Consider the following 18,677-nt stretch of genomic DNA (forward strand, 5'->3'; position numbering starts at 1 on the left):
TGAGGGGTTAAGCAGAGGGGTGACATGCTCTGATGCGTATTTTAGAAAGAGATTTCTGTAGACAGGATAGATGTCAAGCTGACGGGTCCACGGCAGGGAGGCCAGCTAGGAACTTGTGGGCAGTCGCCCAGGCCAGAGATGACTAGATCTTGAATTGGGGCAAGGATAATAGAGATGTAGAGCTGCACACAGATTTAGGAATTACCAAGAGGTTAAAATGTCAAGCCTTGGCAACGGCCTGGCTGATGGGAAGTGAGGGAGGGGAGGAGTCAAAGATGGCTTCTGGGTTTCTGGCTTCGGTGACAGTAGCTTTGTTGCCACTACCTGAGAGGGAAGAGAAAGGAGAGAGTAGGTTTAGGAAGGACGAAGGAGAGTTTAGGAAGGACAAAGTGGGTTTAAGGTTCCTGGGGCTGCCCAGATATGTAGTGATACACACTGGAGGGACGAATTCAAAACTCATGAGCAAACAGATGGCAGTTAAAATCGTGAGAATTTTCAGAAAAAAGAGCATAGAATGAGTGGAGGGGATGAGACCTTAGAGCTACCCACTTCTAAGGACTAACACTCCTGTATGTCTCCTCCTCTCCAGTAACAGTGCTGACTCTTTCTGGCCACCAGAATGCTGTGTGTGTGTGTGTGTGTGTGTGTGTGTGTGTGTGTGTGTGTGTGTGTGTTGCAGGGGGTGTTCCCCACACCAAGCAATTCTCAGACACCAGCAGATGTCCTATAATTTCACTCAATTCTGACACTATCTACCTGGAAACAGCATCAGATCCCACAGGTGAGGGGTTCAGATCCTTCCTCTTGCCACTTCAGACGTCCATCCCAGGTCCGGGCTGTCCCCTGGACTTCAACCACGGGCTAGCAATCAGAGGTTTTCATGACCTCCCCTCCTTCAGGTTTGATCAATTTGCAACAGTAGCTCACAGAACTTACACAAGCATTTTACTTACTAGATTAACAGTGTGTTATAAAAGGCTCTAACTTAGGAGCACCCAGATGAAAGAGATGCATTAGCGTAAGGTGTGTGGGAAGGGGGCGGGGCTTCCACACCCTCTCCGGGAAGCCCCTCTCCTCGCACCACCACATAGGGCTTGCCAACCTGGAAGCTCATCAAATCTCCCAGTCCGAGAGTACTTCTGGAGTTTAATCAGCAGCTCCCCTTCTTCCCAGAGGTCAGTGGGTGGGACCAAAAGCTCCCACCCTCTGATTACTTGGTCTTTCTGGCTATCAGCCCCATCCTGAGGCCATCTAGGGACCCCACCCTAAGTCACCTCATTAGCATCAGCTCCAGTGTGCGCTCAAAAAGGGCCCACCATGGATAACAAGACACTCCTATCACTCGGGAAATTCTAAGCGTTTTAGGAGATTTGTGCCAGGAACCAGGACTAGTCAAATATATTTATTATACCACACCAGTCTGGTCTACTGCCCTCTTCTACAGCAGGTGAGGGAAATGGGGTCCAGAAAGGTTAAAGGACTTGCTGAAATTCAAAGTCATCCAAGCAGGTAACTCTCAAAAGAGGGGCTTGGAACTCAGACCTCATAAGTCTTCTCCAGGTCTCTGTGTTTCCCAGGAGACTCAGCTTGGAGAACCCGAAAAGGAGGCGCCCTGACAGTCTCTGATTTGTTTTATGTCTAAATCCATCACCCTTTCTGTGGAGGAGATTTTTACTTTTACCTAAAATTTTATTTTTGATTGTTGCTAATTTTTTTTTCTCTTACCTCCACCCCCACCCCAGCCCTGTCTCTTCAAAGCACACCACTTTGGGGACACTTTTCCAATTCCAAAGCTGTCGTCATTGCTCAGACTGTGTTTGGAACTGGACTCTGGGAAGTGCTACCAGGGTTTGGGAATGGATTCTCATTAAGAACCTTAATCTCAATGGTGGCAAATTCTTCCTTTGGCTTTTTAAAAAAGTCAGGTCTATTAAGGTACTATTTTCATATTGCAAATTTTACCCTTTTTAGTGTACGGTTCCCTGAGCTTACCCAACAACTATCATCATATAACTAGCACCACTATTAAGATACAGAACATTTCCATTCCCCCCAAAACTTCTCTTATTCTTCTTCATAGTTAATCAACCCCAATACCCACCTCCAACCTCTGGTGACCAATAATTTCTTTTCTGTCCCTATAATTTTTCCTTTTCCAGAATGTCATGTAACTGGGATTTTATACTATGTAGACTTTTGAGTCTGTTTCTTCACACAGCATAATTATTTGAGATTTATCCATCTTGTTACATATGTCAGTACTCAAAAACCAAAACTCAGTCAAGTACCGTTGAAGATCTAGTAACTTTTATTAAATGCTTCATGAATTGGACAGCGCCCATCTAACGATTAGAGGGGAACTCCGGGAGCTATACAAAACAGAAGGATTTTATAGATAGACATGGGATGGAACAGTTAGCAAAAGAAAAGAAAAGATTGCTTCACACAAGGTCACCTTCCCTTAGGGAGACATACAGGGTGTCTTGTTAGGTGGATTACTTCGTCTTTCTTTGGGGCATGGAGAGGGCCCTTGTGACAGATTAACTCATTGGAGCTGACCAGAAAATTTCTGAGTGGCTAGTTAAGACTACATTTCTAGGGAAGGTTGAAATTGCCATTAGGTTAGGTATTAAGCCCTGGTTTGGTGACTTGGCCATAGCATGAATAACTCTGTTTTGGGCCTGTGGTTTTCTTTTTAACCGTACTTTTTTCCATTCTTTTGCTGAGTAGTATTTCATTGTTGGATGTGCCACAGTTTGTTTATCCATTAACCAGATGAAGTTCATTTGTTTGCTTCTAGTTTCTGGCAGTTATAAATAAAGCTGCTATAAATAATTGAATATAAGTTTTGGTGTGAGCATTGGTTTTAATTTCTCTTGGGTAAACACCTAAAAGTGGCAGTGTATTGCTGGAATGTATGCTCAGTGAATATTCAACTTTATGAGAAACTGCCAGTTTCTCAAAGTGATTGGACCATTTTTCATCCCCACTAACAATGTGTGAGAGTTGCAGTTGTTCAACGTCATTGTCATCACTTGGAATGGTCAGTTTTTTGTCTTTGTTTTTTAACCCTTCTCATAGGGGTGTGGCAATGTGTCATGGTGATTTTAATTTGCATTTACCTAATGACTAATGATGTTGGTCATCTTTCTATGTGCTTAATTGTCATCCTGTATTATGTTTGGTGAAGTGTTTCCTAAGATCTTTTGCCTTTTTTTTTTTTTTTAAATCAGGTTGTTTGTTTTGAAAATACTTTTTTCCGGTCTATGGCTTCTCTTTTCATTTTTTTTTAAGGGAGCTTCTCTTGGGGAGCAGAAGTTATTAGTTTTGACGAAGTCCACTAGTGGAAAAATTAGCCCTAGACTAAACACTGCTCTGGTCCTACCTAACTGAGCTTAAAGAAAGACCTGAAAGGAACAAAGTGTCTACAATGAACTTAACTACATCCCATAAAAATGTTCAAAAATATGTAATAAATACATCTGACACCAGGTGAAATTCACAATGCCTGGTTTCCAGTCATAAATTAATAGACAAACAAAGGATTAAAAATTCAACCCACAGAGAACAACCAGTCATCCAAAAGGGACCCAGTAATGACATAGAATATAAAATTAGTAGACAAAACATTAAAATAGTTGCTATATTATATTCCACATGGTTCTGAAACTAGAGGAAAGATTAGACGTGTTAAGCAGGAACACAGTAAATATATTTAAAAAAATCACAGAAATTGGACTTCTAGAGATGAAAATTGCAATTACACTGGAAGGAGTCGACAGCAGATTGACTGCAGAAGAAAAGATTAGTGAACTTGAAGACAGCAATAGAAACAATCCAAAATGAACAGAGAGAAAAGACAAAATAAAATGAACAGAGAATCAGTGAGAACTTCAGCTGGTCAAATAGACATGTAAGTCTGCTGTCAGAATGTGTCCTTTTTTTCTGGATGCTTTTAAGAGTTTCTCTTTATCATTGGCTTTAAGCAATTTGATTATAATGTACTTTTCGTAGTTTTTTTTCTGAGTCATGTGTTTGGGTTTTGTTGGGATTCTTAGATCTGTGGGTTTATCATTTACATCAGATTTGGACATTTTCTCCATTATTTCATCAGCTATTTTTTCTGACCTCCTTTTCCCCATTCTTTCCAATGACATGTATATTTGACCTCCAAAAGTGAGTAAAATATAAGACTTTTTATTGTCTAAACCCCTTTGAAAGATAATTGACTGTTTAAGGCAAAATAATAACAGTGACTTGTTGGGTTTATAACTTATGTTGAAGTGCAATGTATGATAGCAATAGCACAAAACCTGGGAGGGATGAAATTGAAATATACTATTGTAAGATCCTTATATTATATATGAGGTGGTATAACAGCACTTAAAAGACTGCATTAAGGTAAAGATGTATACTATAAACCTTAAGGCAAGTGCTAAAATAACAAAACAAAGCATTATGGCTAATAATCCGAGAAATGAGATGAAGTAGAATCATAAAATATCCTCACTTATTCCCAAAGGAGGCAGCAGATTGACTGCAGAAGAAAAGATTAGTGAACTTGAAGACAGCAATAGAAACAATCCAAAATGAAGCAGGCAGAAAAAGAGGAAAAGGGAAAAAAGAAGAGATGGAACAGATAGAAAACAAAGAATAATATGATAGATTTAAACCTAAGCATATCAATAATTTTATTAAATTTAAATAATCTACACATCACAATTAAAAGGTTGTCAGACTTGGTAAAAAAAAAAAAGCAAGTCCCAACTATATGGTACATAAATAAAGCCAAACTTGGATATGAAGACACAAAAACGTTAAAAGTAAAAGGATGGGGAGGAGGAAATCCCATGTCAACACTAAGCAAAAGCTGGAGAGACTAAATAACAGACAAAGTACATTTCAGAGCAAAGAATATTAGTAGGGGCAAAAAGTCATATCATAATGCTATAAGGCTTGGATCATCAAAAGGACATAAAAATCTTAAACATTTATGCATCTAATAGCAGAGTTTGAAAATACATGGATCAAAATCTGATTGAACTGCCAAGAGAAATGGACAAATCCACAGTTATATTTAGAGAGTTCAACACTCCTTTGACAATTGATAGAAAAAAAAGAAATCAGTAGTTTATAGAAGACTTGAACAACAATATCAACCAACTTAATCTAATTTACATTTATAGACTATTCCACTCAACAAGAGCTGAATGTACATTCTTTTCAAGTGCACACAATATACTTATCAAGCTGGGCCATATTCTGGACCATCAGACAAGCTTCAGTAAATTTTAAAAGATTCAAGACATACAAAATATATCCTGTGACTTCACTGGGAATTAAATTAGAAATTAATAACAAAAAGATATATGGAAAGTCCTCAAATATTTGGAAACCAAAGAACACATTTCTAAATAATCCATGGGTCAAAGAAATAACCAAAAGAGAAATGAGAGTGTATATTGAATTGAATAAAAGTGAAATGCATTATATTGGAATTTGTGGGATGTTCCTAAAACAGGAGTAAAGAGGAATATAGTATTAAATTATTAATTATTAAATGGTTAGTAGCCTTAAATTTTAATGCTACAAATTCAAACTAATGAACTAGAATTCAAGCAGAAGCAAGGGGGGGAGGGGAATAACAAATTAAACCCCATGTAAACAAAAGAAAGGAAACAAACATGATGAAAGTGAAAAATCAATGAAATAGGAAAAAAGGAGAAAATCAATTGCAACCAAGATGAATAAAAGATCAGTAATATTGCTAGACTCCTAACCAAACTGATTAGGAAAAAAGAGAAAAGACACAAATTTCCAACATCAGGAATAAGAGAGGCAACATCACTACAGAATCTATAGATACTAAAAGGATAATATGGAAATATTGTTAACAACTTTATGCCTATACTTTGACAACTTCCATTTAATGGAAAAAATTCCTTGAAAGATACATACTACCAAAGTTTATTCAAAGAAAATTGATAACCTAAACAATGCTATACCTGTAAAGAAATTGAATTTGTAGTTAAAAATATTCCTGCAATGAAAACTACTGGGGCAGATGCCTTTACTGGGGAATCCATCAAATATTTAAAGAGGAAATAATACCAAATCTGTACAAATTTTTCCAGAAAATTTGAGAGAAGATAATGCTTCTCACCTCATTCTATGAGGCCGACTTTACTCTCATACCAAAACTGAAGATTTTAGAAGCAAAAAACAAAAATAAACCTACAGACCAATAATTACCATGAATATAAATGCAAAAATGCTTAGCAATACTTTAACAAGTTGAATTTAATCATATATAAAAAAGATAATACATCATATCCAACTGGTTTATTTCAGGAAGGCAAGGTTGGTTAACATTTGCAAATGAATCAATATAGTTCACCACATTCACAGATAAAAAAGAAAGGCCACTAAAAAAACAAAATCAAAAACAAACCTATAGGATTATCTCAATAGATACCAAAAAATGCATTTGACCAAATACAACATCCACTCCTAATAAAATTTCCCAGCAAACTAGGAATAGAAGTGATCCTCCTCCAATTAAGTAACAGCATCTATGAAAAACCTTTAGCAAACATCATACTTTTAATATCAAGTGGCTGAATATTTTCTACTAAGATCAGAAATAAGGCATGGGTGACTATTCTCACTACTTCTCTTCAAGTACTGCAGATTCTAACCAGAATAATAAGGCTAGAAAAAGAAATGAAAGGCACCCAGTTTGGAAAAGAAGAAGTAAAATTGTCTTTATTTGCAAACAACATGATCATCTATGTATAAAATCCTATAGAACTTACAAAGAAGTAATTACAACTGATAAGCAAGTTCGATGAGTTTGTAGGACAGAAGATCAGTGTAGAAATTCAATTTTGTTTCTATAACTAAGAATCAGAAATTGAAGTAAAAATGTCCAGAAAGATGAAATAGGGATAAAGAAAGGCAAGATCTGTACACTGAAAACTATAAAAAATTGCTAAGATAAATTAAAGGAGACCTAAATAAAGAGAGATGTACCATATGTATGTATTGTAAGACTCGGTATTGTTAAGATGTCAGTTTTACTCAATTGATCCAGTGAGTCGATACAATTTCTATCAAAATCCCTGCAGACCTTTTTACAGATTTTGATAGGCTGATTCTAAACTTAAAATGAAAGAGACCTACAATACCCAAAACAACTTTGAAAAGAACAAAGTTGGAAAACTTACCATCTTGATTTCAAGGCTTATTATAAAGCAAGAATAATCGAGACAATGTGGAATCGGCATCTAGATAGACAAGTAGATCAATGGAAAAGTATAAGGACTTCAGAAATTAGGAATATGCAGTCAGTCATTTTCAATGAAGGTGTAGAGGTAATTCAGTGGAGAAATCATACTCTTTCAATGAATGGTGCTGAAACAATTGAATATTCACATGTAAATATAATCATATGAAAAGTTTTGATCCATAGTCATACCATTTAAAAAGTCTACTCAGAATGGATCATAGACCTAAATGTAAAACTAAAATGTACATTTAAAACCTGAAACTATAAAACTAGGAGAAAACCTTTATAACCTTAGATGGAACAAAGATTTTTTAGATACAAAACCAAAAGCATGTTCCATAAAAGAAGGAATGATAAATTGGACATCTTCAAGATTAAGAATTTCTAGTCTTCAAAAGACAAGCCACAGATTGGCAGAAAATATTTGTCAATTACATATTTGATAAGGACTTGTATCCAGAATATATTTTTAAAAAGAACTCTCAAAACTTGAAGATGGCCATGTAAGTAAGAGGTTCCTGAACTCACTTTCTCCCCTGGACATACCAAATCTCCAGCTACACATAGAACAATGTTCTCTGAAAGAAATCCAGAAACTAGCTGAGTGACTCCTACACATCACACAAATGAAGAAAAAACCCACATAGAAATGGGTGGAAAAGGCAGAGACACATGTCAATCTCACCAGAACCCAATCTCTGACATAGCAATATACAATCGAGAGGGAACTCACAACTCTCAGCTTCTCCCTGAGGAATGAAGGGTTTGGATCCAACCTCTAGCATTCCTATCATTAAGACTTCCACTTGAGGGACAGACTCCCAAAACACATGGCTCTGAAAACCTATGGGGCTTGCATCTGTGAGACCGGCCAGATGGTAGCAAACAAAGAAACAGTTCTTTGGCCTTGGGAGGACTCCCTGTGGTTATACCCTTAGGGCTCAGTTCAGAAGCAACAGACACAAATGCTATCTCCCGGTCTTTCCCTTAAAGAGACCTGTTTGTAGCCTGAGGGCTAGGCTCCCAATTTAACACACAGCTAAGAACTGACTGTGATCCTGCCCAAGACTGTGGGGGCTGGCAAGCACCATCTCCACATTTTTCCTCTGTTAGTATCTTCCTGAAAGGAACATGTGCTCATGTTTGGAGCTGTGGATTTTGTGGGTGCCACCCAGAGGACTCACCCCTTAATTGCCTGGTGCTGGTGGCCAGCAGGGCTTGCATTGATGGGTCCCCCAAGATGGTAGCAAACAAAGAAACAGTTCCTAAGAGGCTATCCCCCAGGACTCTGTGCAAAGGGAGCAGACAGAAACTTCCAGCTCCTGGTCTTTTCCTGAAAGAAGTCTATTTGCACACTTGAAAAACTATTGCCTGAGAGTCTGGCTTCCAAACACTCTTCATCGAGGTGCTGACTGAGATCCTCCCCTTTGATACACTGACAGGTCTTGGCATACCTTCACTATTAGGAGCCAGTAAGAACAAAAAAGGTGGCTTGGACAATCACAAAAGTTTGAGAGGCAACCAAGACCTAAGCCTGGACTGAATGATAAGGTTTATCTCCTACATGAGACCACTCTGTGAAGAGTGGGAGAGGTGGCTGTTTTATCCAATGCACAGAAACCAACACAGAGAGTAAAGGAAAATGAAGAGGAGTATGTTCCAAACAAAAGAACAAGATAAAACTCCAGAAACAAACCTTAGTGAAACAAAGATAAATTGTTTACCTATAAAGAGCTCAAATTAATGGTCATTGGGGCTCCACAGAAATACAAAAGATCATGACTACTATGAAAATTGGACAATCTAGCAGAAATGGATAAACTTCTAAAAACATACAACCTACCAAAGACTGAATCATGAAGAAACAGAAAATTTGAACAGAATTACTAGGAAGGAGATTGAATCAGTACTGAAACACCTACCAACAAAGAAAATCCAGGACCAGATGGCTTCAATGATGAATTCTACCAAATATTTAAGGAAAAATGAATACCAATCTTTCTCAAATTCTTCCTCCCCAAAAAAGAACAGAAGAAAACACTTACAAACTCGTTTTATGAGGCCAGCATAACCCTGATACCAAAACCAGGCAAAGACATTACAAGAAATGAAAATTACAGATCAGTATCCCTGATGAAAATGGATGCAAAAATTCTCAACAAAATATCTGCAATCCAAGTTCAACAATACATCAAAAAGATCGTATGCCATATCTAATGGGATTTATTCCAGGGATGCTCGGATAGTTCAACATCTGCAAATCAATCAATGTGATACACCACATTAACAAAATGAAGGGTAAAAACCATATGATCATCTCAATAGATGCAGAAGAAGCTTTTAAAAAAATTCAACATCCATTCATGATAAAAACTTTCAACAAAGTAGGTTTAGACAGACTATACCTCAATGTAATAAAGGCCATATGTGACAAGCCCACAGCTAATATGTTCAGTGATTAAAAGGTAAAAGCCTTTCCTCTATCATTGGGAAGAAGACACAGATGCCTACTCTTCCCACTTTTGTTCAACATAGTACTGAAAGTTTTTGTCAGAGCAGTTAGGCAAGAAAAAGAAATAAAAGGCATCCAAATCAGAAAGGAAGAAGTAAAACTGATTCTGTTTGCAAGTGGCATGATATTACATATATAAAACCCTAAAGACTCCATCCAAAAACTGTTAGAACTAATTAACAAATTCAGTAGACTTGTAGAATACAAAATCAATATATAAAATTCAGTTCTTGGTTCTATACACTCACAACAAACTATCAGGAAGAAAGTTAAGAAAGGAATTCCATTTACAATTGCATCATAAAGAATAAAATATCTAGAAATAAATATAACCAAAGAAGTAAAAAATCTGTACACTGGAAAGTACAGATATTGATCAAAGAAATTAACTAAGACAAATAAATGGAAAGAATTTCTATAGATTGGAAGAATTAATAATGTTTAAAATGTCCATACTATTTAAAGACATCTTTAGGTTCAATGCAATCTCTATCAAAATTCCAATGACGTTTTTCGCAAAAATAGAAAAAACAATCCTAAAATTTATGTGGAACCACAAAAGACCCTAAATAACTAAAGCGATCTTGAGAAAGAACAAAGTGAAAGGCATCACACTTTCTGATTTCAAACACTATTAACAAGCTATAGTATTCAAAACAGTACAGTATTGGCATAAAAACAGACACATAGATCAGTGGAACAAAATAAAGAGCCCAGAAATAAACTCATGCACGTATGGTTAATGACAAAGGAGCCAAGTGTATACAATCAAGGAAAGATAATCTCTTTAATAAAAGGTATTGGGAAACCTGGACAGCCACATGCAAAATAATGAAACTGGACCACTACCTTATACCATATACAAAAATCTCAAAATGGAATAAAGACTTGAACGTAAGACCTGAAATCATAAATCTCATAGAAGGAAACATAGGGGGTAATCTTGACATCAGTTTTAGCAAGATTAGATTTTTCAGATTTGACTCCAAAAGCAAAGGCAACAAGAGCAAAAATAAATGAATGGGACTACATCAAACTAAAGAGCTTTTGCATAGCAAAAGAAACCATCAACAATATGAAAAGGTAACCTGTGGAATGGAAGAAAACATTTGCAAATTATGTATCTGATAAGCTATTAATATCCAAAATATGAAAAGAACTCATACAACTCAATAGCAACAAAAAGAAAAAGAGAAAGAGAAAGGAGAAGAGAAGAAAAAGAAATCTGGCTAGAAAATGCACAGAAGAAATGAATAGACACTTTTTCCAAAGAGGACAGGATCACTAATCATTAGGGAAATGGAAGTTGAAACCACAATGAAGTATTATCTGACACCTGTTAGAATGGCTGTCATTAAAAAGACAGAAGATGACAAGTGTTGGTGAGGATGTGGACCAAAGAGAAGCCTCGTGCACTGCTGGAGGGAATGTAAGGTGGTAAGCTACTGGGAAAACAGTATATAAGTTACTGAAAAAAATAAACATAGAACTACTGTATGATCCAACAGTTCTCCTTCAGGGTACGTATCTGGAGGAAGCAAAATCACTGTCTCAAAGAAATATCTGCACCCCCATGTTCATTGCAGCACTTTTTATAGTAGCCAAGATTTGGAAACAACTTCAGTGTCCATTGATGGATGAATGGATAAAGAAAATGTGAGATAGACAGATAGATAGATATAAATCTACTATAGTTACTGTTTTCCCAGTAGCTGTACCACCTTACATTCCCTCCAGTAGTGCACAAGGCTTCTCTCTTGTCCACATCCTCACCACTTGTCATCTTCTGTCTTTTTTATGACGGCCATTCTAACAGGTGTCAGATAATATTTCATTGTGGTTTCAATTTTCATTTCCCTAATGATTAGTGATGCTGTCCTCCTTGGAAAAAGTGTCTGTTGATTTATTCTGCACAGTTTCCAACCAGATTTCTTTTTCTTTTCTTTTTTTTTTATTGGTATTGAGATAGGTATACATCTATTTATCTAACTATGAATACTATTCCACCATAAAAAGGAAAGAAAGAAATCCTGCTATTTTTGACAACATGAATGGACCTTGAGGGCATTATGCTAAGTGAAATTAGTCAGAGAGAGTAAAACAAATACTGCATGATCTCACTTTTATGTAGAATCTAAAAAACCAAACCCACAGAAAGAGAGAATGGATTGGTGGTTGCCAGAGGCATGGGTAGGGGGCGGGAGAAATAGGTGAAGGTGGTTAAAAGGTACAAACGTCCAATTATAAAATAAGTAGATTCTAGGGATGTAATATATAACATGGTGACTATAGTTACCAGTACTCTGTTATATATTTAAAAGTTTCTAAGAGAGTAGATCTTAAAAGTTCTCAGCACAAGAAAAAAAACTGTTCCTATGTGAAACTTATTGTGGTGATCATGTTGTAATGTATACATATATCAAATCATTGTGTTGTATACCTTAACCTTATACAATGTTATATGTTGACAATATCACAATAAAACTGGGAGAAAATACTGTCAAAACTCAATAATAAGAAAATAAGCACCCCAATTTTAAGAGATTTGATGTGGGCAAAATATGTGAACAGACACACTGCCAAAGAATATATGGTATGTCATAGAAGCATCTGAAAGGGTGCTCAACATCATTAGTAGGAAAACAGATATTAAAACCACAATGATTTATTATATACTTACCACAATGGCTAAAATTAAAAATTCTCATCATGCCAAGTGTTGGTGAGGATGTGACTTCCAAAGCTGGAATTCCCATACAATGACAACAGGAATATAAAATGATACAACCTCTTTGGAGAGCAGTTTGGCACTTAGAAAGAGACATAGACACCTCGCCTATGACCTGGGTGCTCCAATCCTTGGTATTTAGTCAAGAAAAATAAAAGCATATGTCCATACCAAGACTTTTATACAAATATTCATAGCAGTGTTATTTGTAAGAGGCTAAAAGTGGAAACAATCCAAATTCTATCCACACGTAAATGAATTAAAATATTGTGTTGTATCTACATAGTAGACTACTACTTGTCAGTTAAAAGGAATGAACTACTGATACATACTACAGTAGGGATGAATCTAAAAATAATACAGAGTGAAAGAAGCCAGACAAAAAAAGAAATTTCATACTATGTGATTCCGTTTATATGAAATTCTGGAAAATTCAAGCTGATCTATGGTGACAGAAAGGAGATCAGAGGTTGCTTGGCATGCGGTTGCGGGGTGAGTAGGAGGGAGGGATTACCAAGGGGCATGTGGAAACTTTTAGGGGTGAATAAGTTCACTATCTTGACTATGATGATTGTTTTACAGACAGATTTGTATTTACATCAAAACTTACCAAATTATACACTTTAAATTATGTTCAACTTATTGTATATTAATTATACTGAATAAACTATTTGAAAAAAGAGTCGGGAGATAAAAACACTAGGAAGTAGGGCAGGGAAGGTTCTTAAACTCCCTTTAATCTTTTTATTCCCCTTGGTCCCTTGAAATTGTTCTTATTTGATTTCTTTTTTTTTCCTTTCTTTTAAAAGACTAGTGGCTGGGGCACCTGACTGGCTCAGATGAAAGAGCATGCAACTTTTTTTTTTTTTTAAGATTTATTTATTTATTTGAGAGAGAAAAAGAGACCACGAGCATGTGAGCGGGGGGAAGGCAGAAAGAGAGAGAGAGAATTCAAGCAGACTGTTAAGAGCATGCAGCTCTCAATCTCGGGGTCATGAGTTCGAGCCCCACGTTGGGTGTAGAGATAGCTTAAAATAAAAAGAAACAGAAAGAAAAGACTAGGGGCTATATTAAGGGAAATCAAAAAAACATAATGACTAAATGCTGATGAAATTGTCGTAAAACAATTACATTCTCACCTTACATGTGGCTATATAAATTGGTATAGCACCTTTGAAAAACCAAATGGCAATGCATATCAAGAACCATTTAAATATATCCATTATATATGTTTATATCCTTTAATCCATAGTTCCATTTCCAGAAATGTATACTAAAGAAATAATATTTTTTTTAAAGATTTTATTTGACAGAGAGGGAGAGAGAGCACAAGCAGGGGGAGTGGCAGGCAGAGGGAGAGGGAGAAGCAGGCTTCCCACTGAGAAGAGAGCCTGATGTGGGACTCGTTCCCAGGACCGTGGAATCATGACCTGAGCCAAAGGCAGATACTGAGCCACCCAGGCACCCAAGAAATAATATTTTAAAAGTGAAACACTTAGATAAAAAAACAGTGAAAAGCTTAGTGTAGTATTTTATTTTATTTCATTTTTTCACAGATTTATTTATTTATTTATTTATTTATTTATTTATTTATTTGAGAGTGAGCACGCACATGCACATGAGCAGGGGGAGGGACAGAGGGAGAAGGAGAGAGAGAATCCCAAGCAGACTACTGCTGAGCGTGGAGCCTGACACCGGGCTCAATCTCACAACCCTGAGATCATGATCTGAGCCAAAATCAGGAGTCTGATGCTTAACTGACTGAGCTACTCAGACGTCCCTTAGTGAAGTATTTTAAATGGCAAGAGGGCAAAAAAAACCCCTAAAATGTATAACAGCAAGGGAATGATTAGGTCATTTTTTTTAGTGCCACCAAAGGAAAGCAAATCAATTGCATCTAGTACCATAAGAAGTGCTTATATATTATTTTCAAAATCAGAATATAAAATGATTTCTACTCGATTAATGCAATTAGTTAACTATGTTCACAGATGGGAAAGGTTCTAGAGAAATGAAAATGGTTTATTTGTTAGGATGTCAGGATTTAGGGTGAATTTTCACTTACAGTTCTACTTGTATTGCTATGACTTCTCTAATAAGTAATAAAATAATAAAGACAGATGAAAACAAACCAGTGAATGTGTCTTAATATGTAGTTCTCATAGCTACGATACTGAGATTTTAATCAGATTACAAGGTACAAAGATGGGGGCCCCTGGGTGGCTCAGTCGTTAAGCGTCTGCCTTCGGCTCGGGTCATGATCCCAGGGTCCTGGGATCGAGCCCCGCATCGGGCTCTCTGCTTGGCCGGGAGCCTGCTTCTCCCTCTCCCACTCCCCCTGCTTGTGTTCCCTCTCTAGCTGTCTCTCTCTCTGTGTGTCAAATAAATAAAATAAAATCTTAAAAAAAAAAAAAAGGTACAAAGATGGTTGAACACATACATTTACCTTCCACCAAGAGTTCACTCAAATGACAAAATTTTTTAAAGACATAAATTTAAAAGGACAAAGACACTGGAGAGGCAGAAAATAAAATTTAGAGAGATTTAAAACACATGAAGAAAGCTGAATCAAAAGGTGCAGGATGAGAAAGCTGAAAAGCAACCTGATTTCCATTGTAGGACACCCCAAAAGAGCGTAAGTTGCCAGCACCAGCTCCCAGAACCTGGGCAGCCAACGTGAGAGAGGACTCTTCTCTGGGGGATCTGGATTAGCCCATGAGAAACTCTAAAGGTAACCATATAGAGAAGTGGGGCAGCAGGTCACACGGTGCCCACAGAGCTTACAATGAACACTTTGGACTTCATTCTTATATATGAGCACACTGTCAAGGATCATCAGTCATTTGGGAAAAAAACATCCAAATGCTAGAACAGAAAGTGAAGGAGAGAGGAAGAATCAAAGAAATAATTCAAGAAAACTTTTCCAAAGAGAAGAATATGAGTTTCTGGATTGAAAAGGCCCACCGAGCATCTAGCACAATGGATGAAAATAGACTCTCAGTATGGCATATAATTCTAAAGATTTTAGTGCACAGAGAAAAGATTTCACAAGCATCCATAAAGAAGAAAAAATTGCTTGTGTGCAAATAATATTCCTCATTTGCTCTACCCTTATTTCAAATGCTCAGGAGCACATTGGGCAGGACTGCTCTAAGTACCTCTGTTCCTGATTTATAGTAAGACTTGCCTTTTATGAAATTATATATCATACATACTTTCCTGTTGGCCTCCTTTGCCTGATTACATTTTGTTTTGTTGTTTTGTTGTGAAATGAATACATACTTTCTTTTCAAGGTGTGCATGTATCAACATCATTGTCTTTATTTTGTTTTACAGTTGTTTTTTCAGCAATGATATTTGAGACTATTACAAATCAAGATCTGCCTGTGATCAAGTGTGTTTTAATCAATCATAAGAACAATGATTCATCACTGGGGATATCATCATCGTATCCCATGGTAAAGTAATATTAAAATTCTAACTTTAGCTATTTTCTCTAGAGGCCATATTTTGTAAGCTATCAAGGCCTACCATGGCTATATGGGTTTTTCTTTTTGTGTATTTAAAAATATTATGTACTCATATGCACTCCATTTCATCCAGAGTCATGTTCTCTCCCAGTTTGGATTCAGGAAAGACACAGATACTCAGCATGAATAAGTAACAGGAATTACCTTTGTAACAGGAATTACCCTTTCTCCTTAAAGAGAATCCAGGCTTCTCCCTCAAACCCAAGTCCCTAATTTCCAACTGCCTCCTGGATCTAGATAAAAATAGGTTTTCCATTTGCTCATTAAAAACCACCTATATAATTTATTTCATTTCTATTTCCCCAAACCTGCTCCTATACTTGTATTAATTGATTTCTGTTTATGGGCCTGTCCAGTTCCCAAGCTTGAAAGGTCAGCATTATTTTGGACTACTTCCTCTCTTTACCTTCACATTCGGTCAGTTACCAAGTCTTGTCAATTTCCTTTCTTTGATAATTCTCATATAATCACCTCATATTCTCTGGTCTCACAGCTACTTCCTTCATTAACTCCCCCATAATCACAATAATATCACAAGTGGCTTCTTCCTTCTACAGTTCATCTCCGATGGGGCTGCCAGACTGTTCTTTCTGAAGCACGGCTACATCCTTTACTGCCTGCCTTAGAACCTTCAGTGACTTCCCATTAAACTGACATGCAAATTGCTCCATCATCTGACTCTGGCTCCTTCAGGTTCCAAATTTGTTTTTCATTACCCTTCTCCTTCATGCAATTCATCTAACAGCTTAGGTATGTACTCAAAGGAAGGAAGCTTAAATAATAGAGAACTGAAAATATTAGAAATATATAACAAAAAGTGAATATAAAGTAGCCAATTCCATGAACATTTCCAGGTAAGGATTCATACCAATATATATAGTCAGTCTGTTTTCTTCTACATAGATAAGAGTACATAAACACATAACATACACTACATGATGCCCTGGGGACTTCACTCCCCACCCCCTTAAGATCAGAGATATTAAAAATAATCTCAAACTTAAAACATAGTGTGAAATAGGTTTCTGTAACATTCTACGTGAATGGAAAACTGATTTAACACATGATTTTTTTTTTATGCCAGAAGCATGGCTGGTTTTAATTTTTTAACAGATACTGGCATCAAATAATTAAGATATTTTGCATACACAGTATTTCATTGTGGACCAAAAATGTTGATATTATTTGCTATGCTGTTTTAAACTTTCAGTGTCTTTTCAACTTAAGAAAATAGCTGCACACATCTAAGGGTTTTCTTATAAAACACAATCTTTAAAAAAAGCTAATAATTGGTCTTGGTTCCTAGTGTTAAGTCCTGCGTTATTTTTTTTCATATAGTATAAGTTATATTCTTATGCAATATTTAGGATCGTATTAAGACCTAGTAGCTCTCAAACAACATTAAACAGCTAATCCTACAAATCCTAGATGAAGCAAAGATGAGCAGTCTGCACAATGTGCTTTCACCTTCCTGAAGTTGAAGCTTCTCCTTTGGGGCATTTTCCCACCTTAGTGGGAAGTGTATTGTTAGTGAAGCAGTGCTCTTTAAAAAAATGGTTTTGATTTCTTCCACAGTTCACATTGCTCAGATGAGACATCTTTCTGAGACTCTTACAGTTCAGGAGTGTTTTGTGTTTTTTGGGTTTTTTTTTAAGATTTTATTTATTTATTCGACAGAGAGAGACACAGCGAGAGAATACAAACAGGGGGAGAGGGAGAGGGAGAAGCAGGCTTCCTGCCAGGCAGGGAGCGCGATGCGGGGCTCGATCCCAGGACCCCAGGATTATGACCTGAGCCGAAGTGACCTGAGCCGAAGTGACCTGAGCCGAAGGCAGATGCTTAACGACTGAGCCACCCAGGCGCCCCCAGGAGTGTTTTGAATAACCAAACATTCTGGTAGACAAAACTTGCCAATGTAACTAATAAATAAGCAACTACATCCTTAGCTGTATTACCGATATAACCTGGAACCAAAATAAGATGATTTTACTGTTCCTACAATCCACTTAATTGTTGTTTAAAATCTGAATGTTTTCACCATTTATCATTTCTGTTTGAAGAAGAATGTGGTGTATGCTGGGTTTCTCCACTGCAAAGTTACTCTTTTTTTCTTTGTAATTAGCAAGTATTTGGGGGAAGATGCAAATATCCCGTTTCTCCTCTAATTTTCACCTGCTGATTTTAGCACCCATTGGTGGATCTTGCCTACAACAGTTATTACTGTGATGTTTGCCTAATGGTGATTTTCTTTTTCCCTTATTCCCTCTACATGTCTAAATTGGAGTTGTGTGAGGAAGAGCTATCTCTTCTCTCCATTTTATTTATTTATATCAGTATGGACTCAGAGATATTTATTTTATTCTATGACTTACAACCCAGGACTATCAGTTTTATTTTGTTGCTCAGATTTGTCCAGCTTTGGCCATTGGGAGCTACTTCACGATGACTTCTGTGTCCTTTCAACTTGTGCCCAGTTTTCTCAAGCACTTCCTTACTTCCCGGTGCTACAATATAGTTCAGGCTCATCTTGCATTTTTCCTTACCATAGCCCTGGAATTAGCCACTTCTCCAAAGAAGCACTGGTTTTTTGGAGGATAGTATATAGAAACCATGGTCTGA

At 36.8% G+C, this 18,677-nt stretch overlaps 1 protein-coding gene across 4 annotated transcripts in view; it reads left to right on the forward strand.

The window, feature by feature from the left end:
* The window catches only part of FLT3 (fms related receptor tyrosine kinase 3), a 110,508-nt gene that overhangs the window by 44,563 nt on the left and 47,268 nt on the right, over positions 1 to 18,677 (forward strand). For all 4 annotated transcript variants that reach the window (XR_004299258.1, XR_004299257.1, XM_032403282.1 and 1 more), the window contains one exon: positions 15,865 to 15,986. Coding sequence is in view for 2 of the 4 variants with exons in the window: in XM_032403281.1 (XP_032259172.1) it covers positions 15,865 to 15,986 (122 nt within the window). In the remaining 2 variants the exon portion in view is untranslated. The remainder of the gene's footprint in view (positions 1 to 15,864; positions 15,987 to 18,677) is intronic.

The sequence above is a fragment of the Phoca vitulina genome, unplaced genomic scaffold (assembly GCF_004348235.1).
Source record: "Phoca vitulina isolate PV1807 unplaced genomic scaffold, GSC_HSeal_1.0 scaffold5, whole genome shotgun sequence".
Lineage (NCBI taxonomy): Eukaryota > Metazoa > Chordata > Mammalia > Carnivora > Phocidae > Phoca > Phoca vitulina.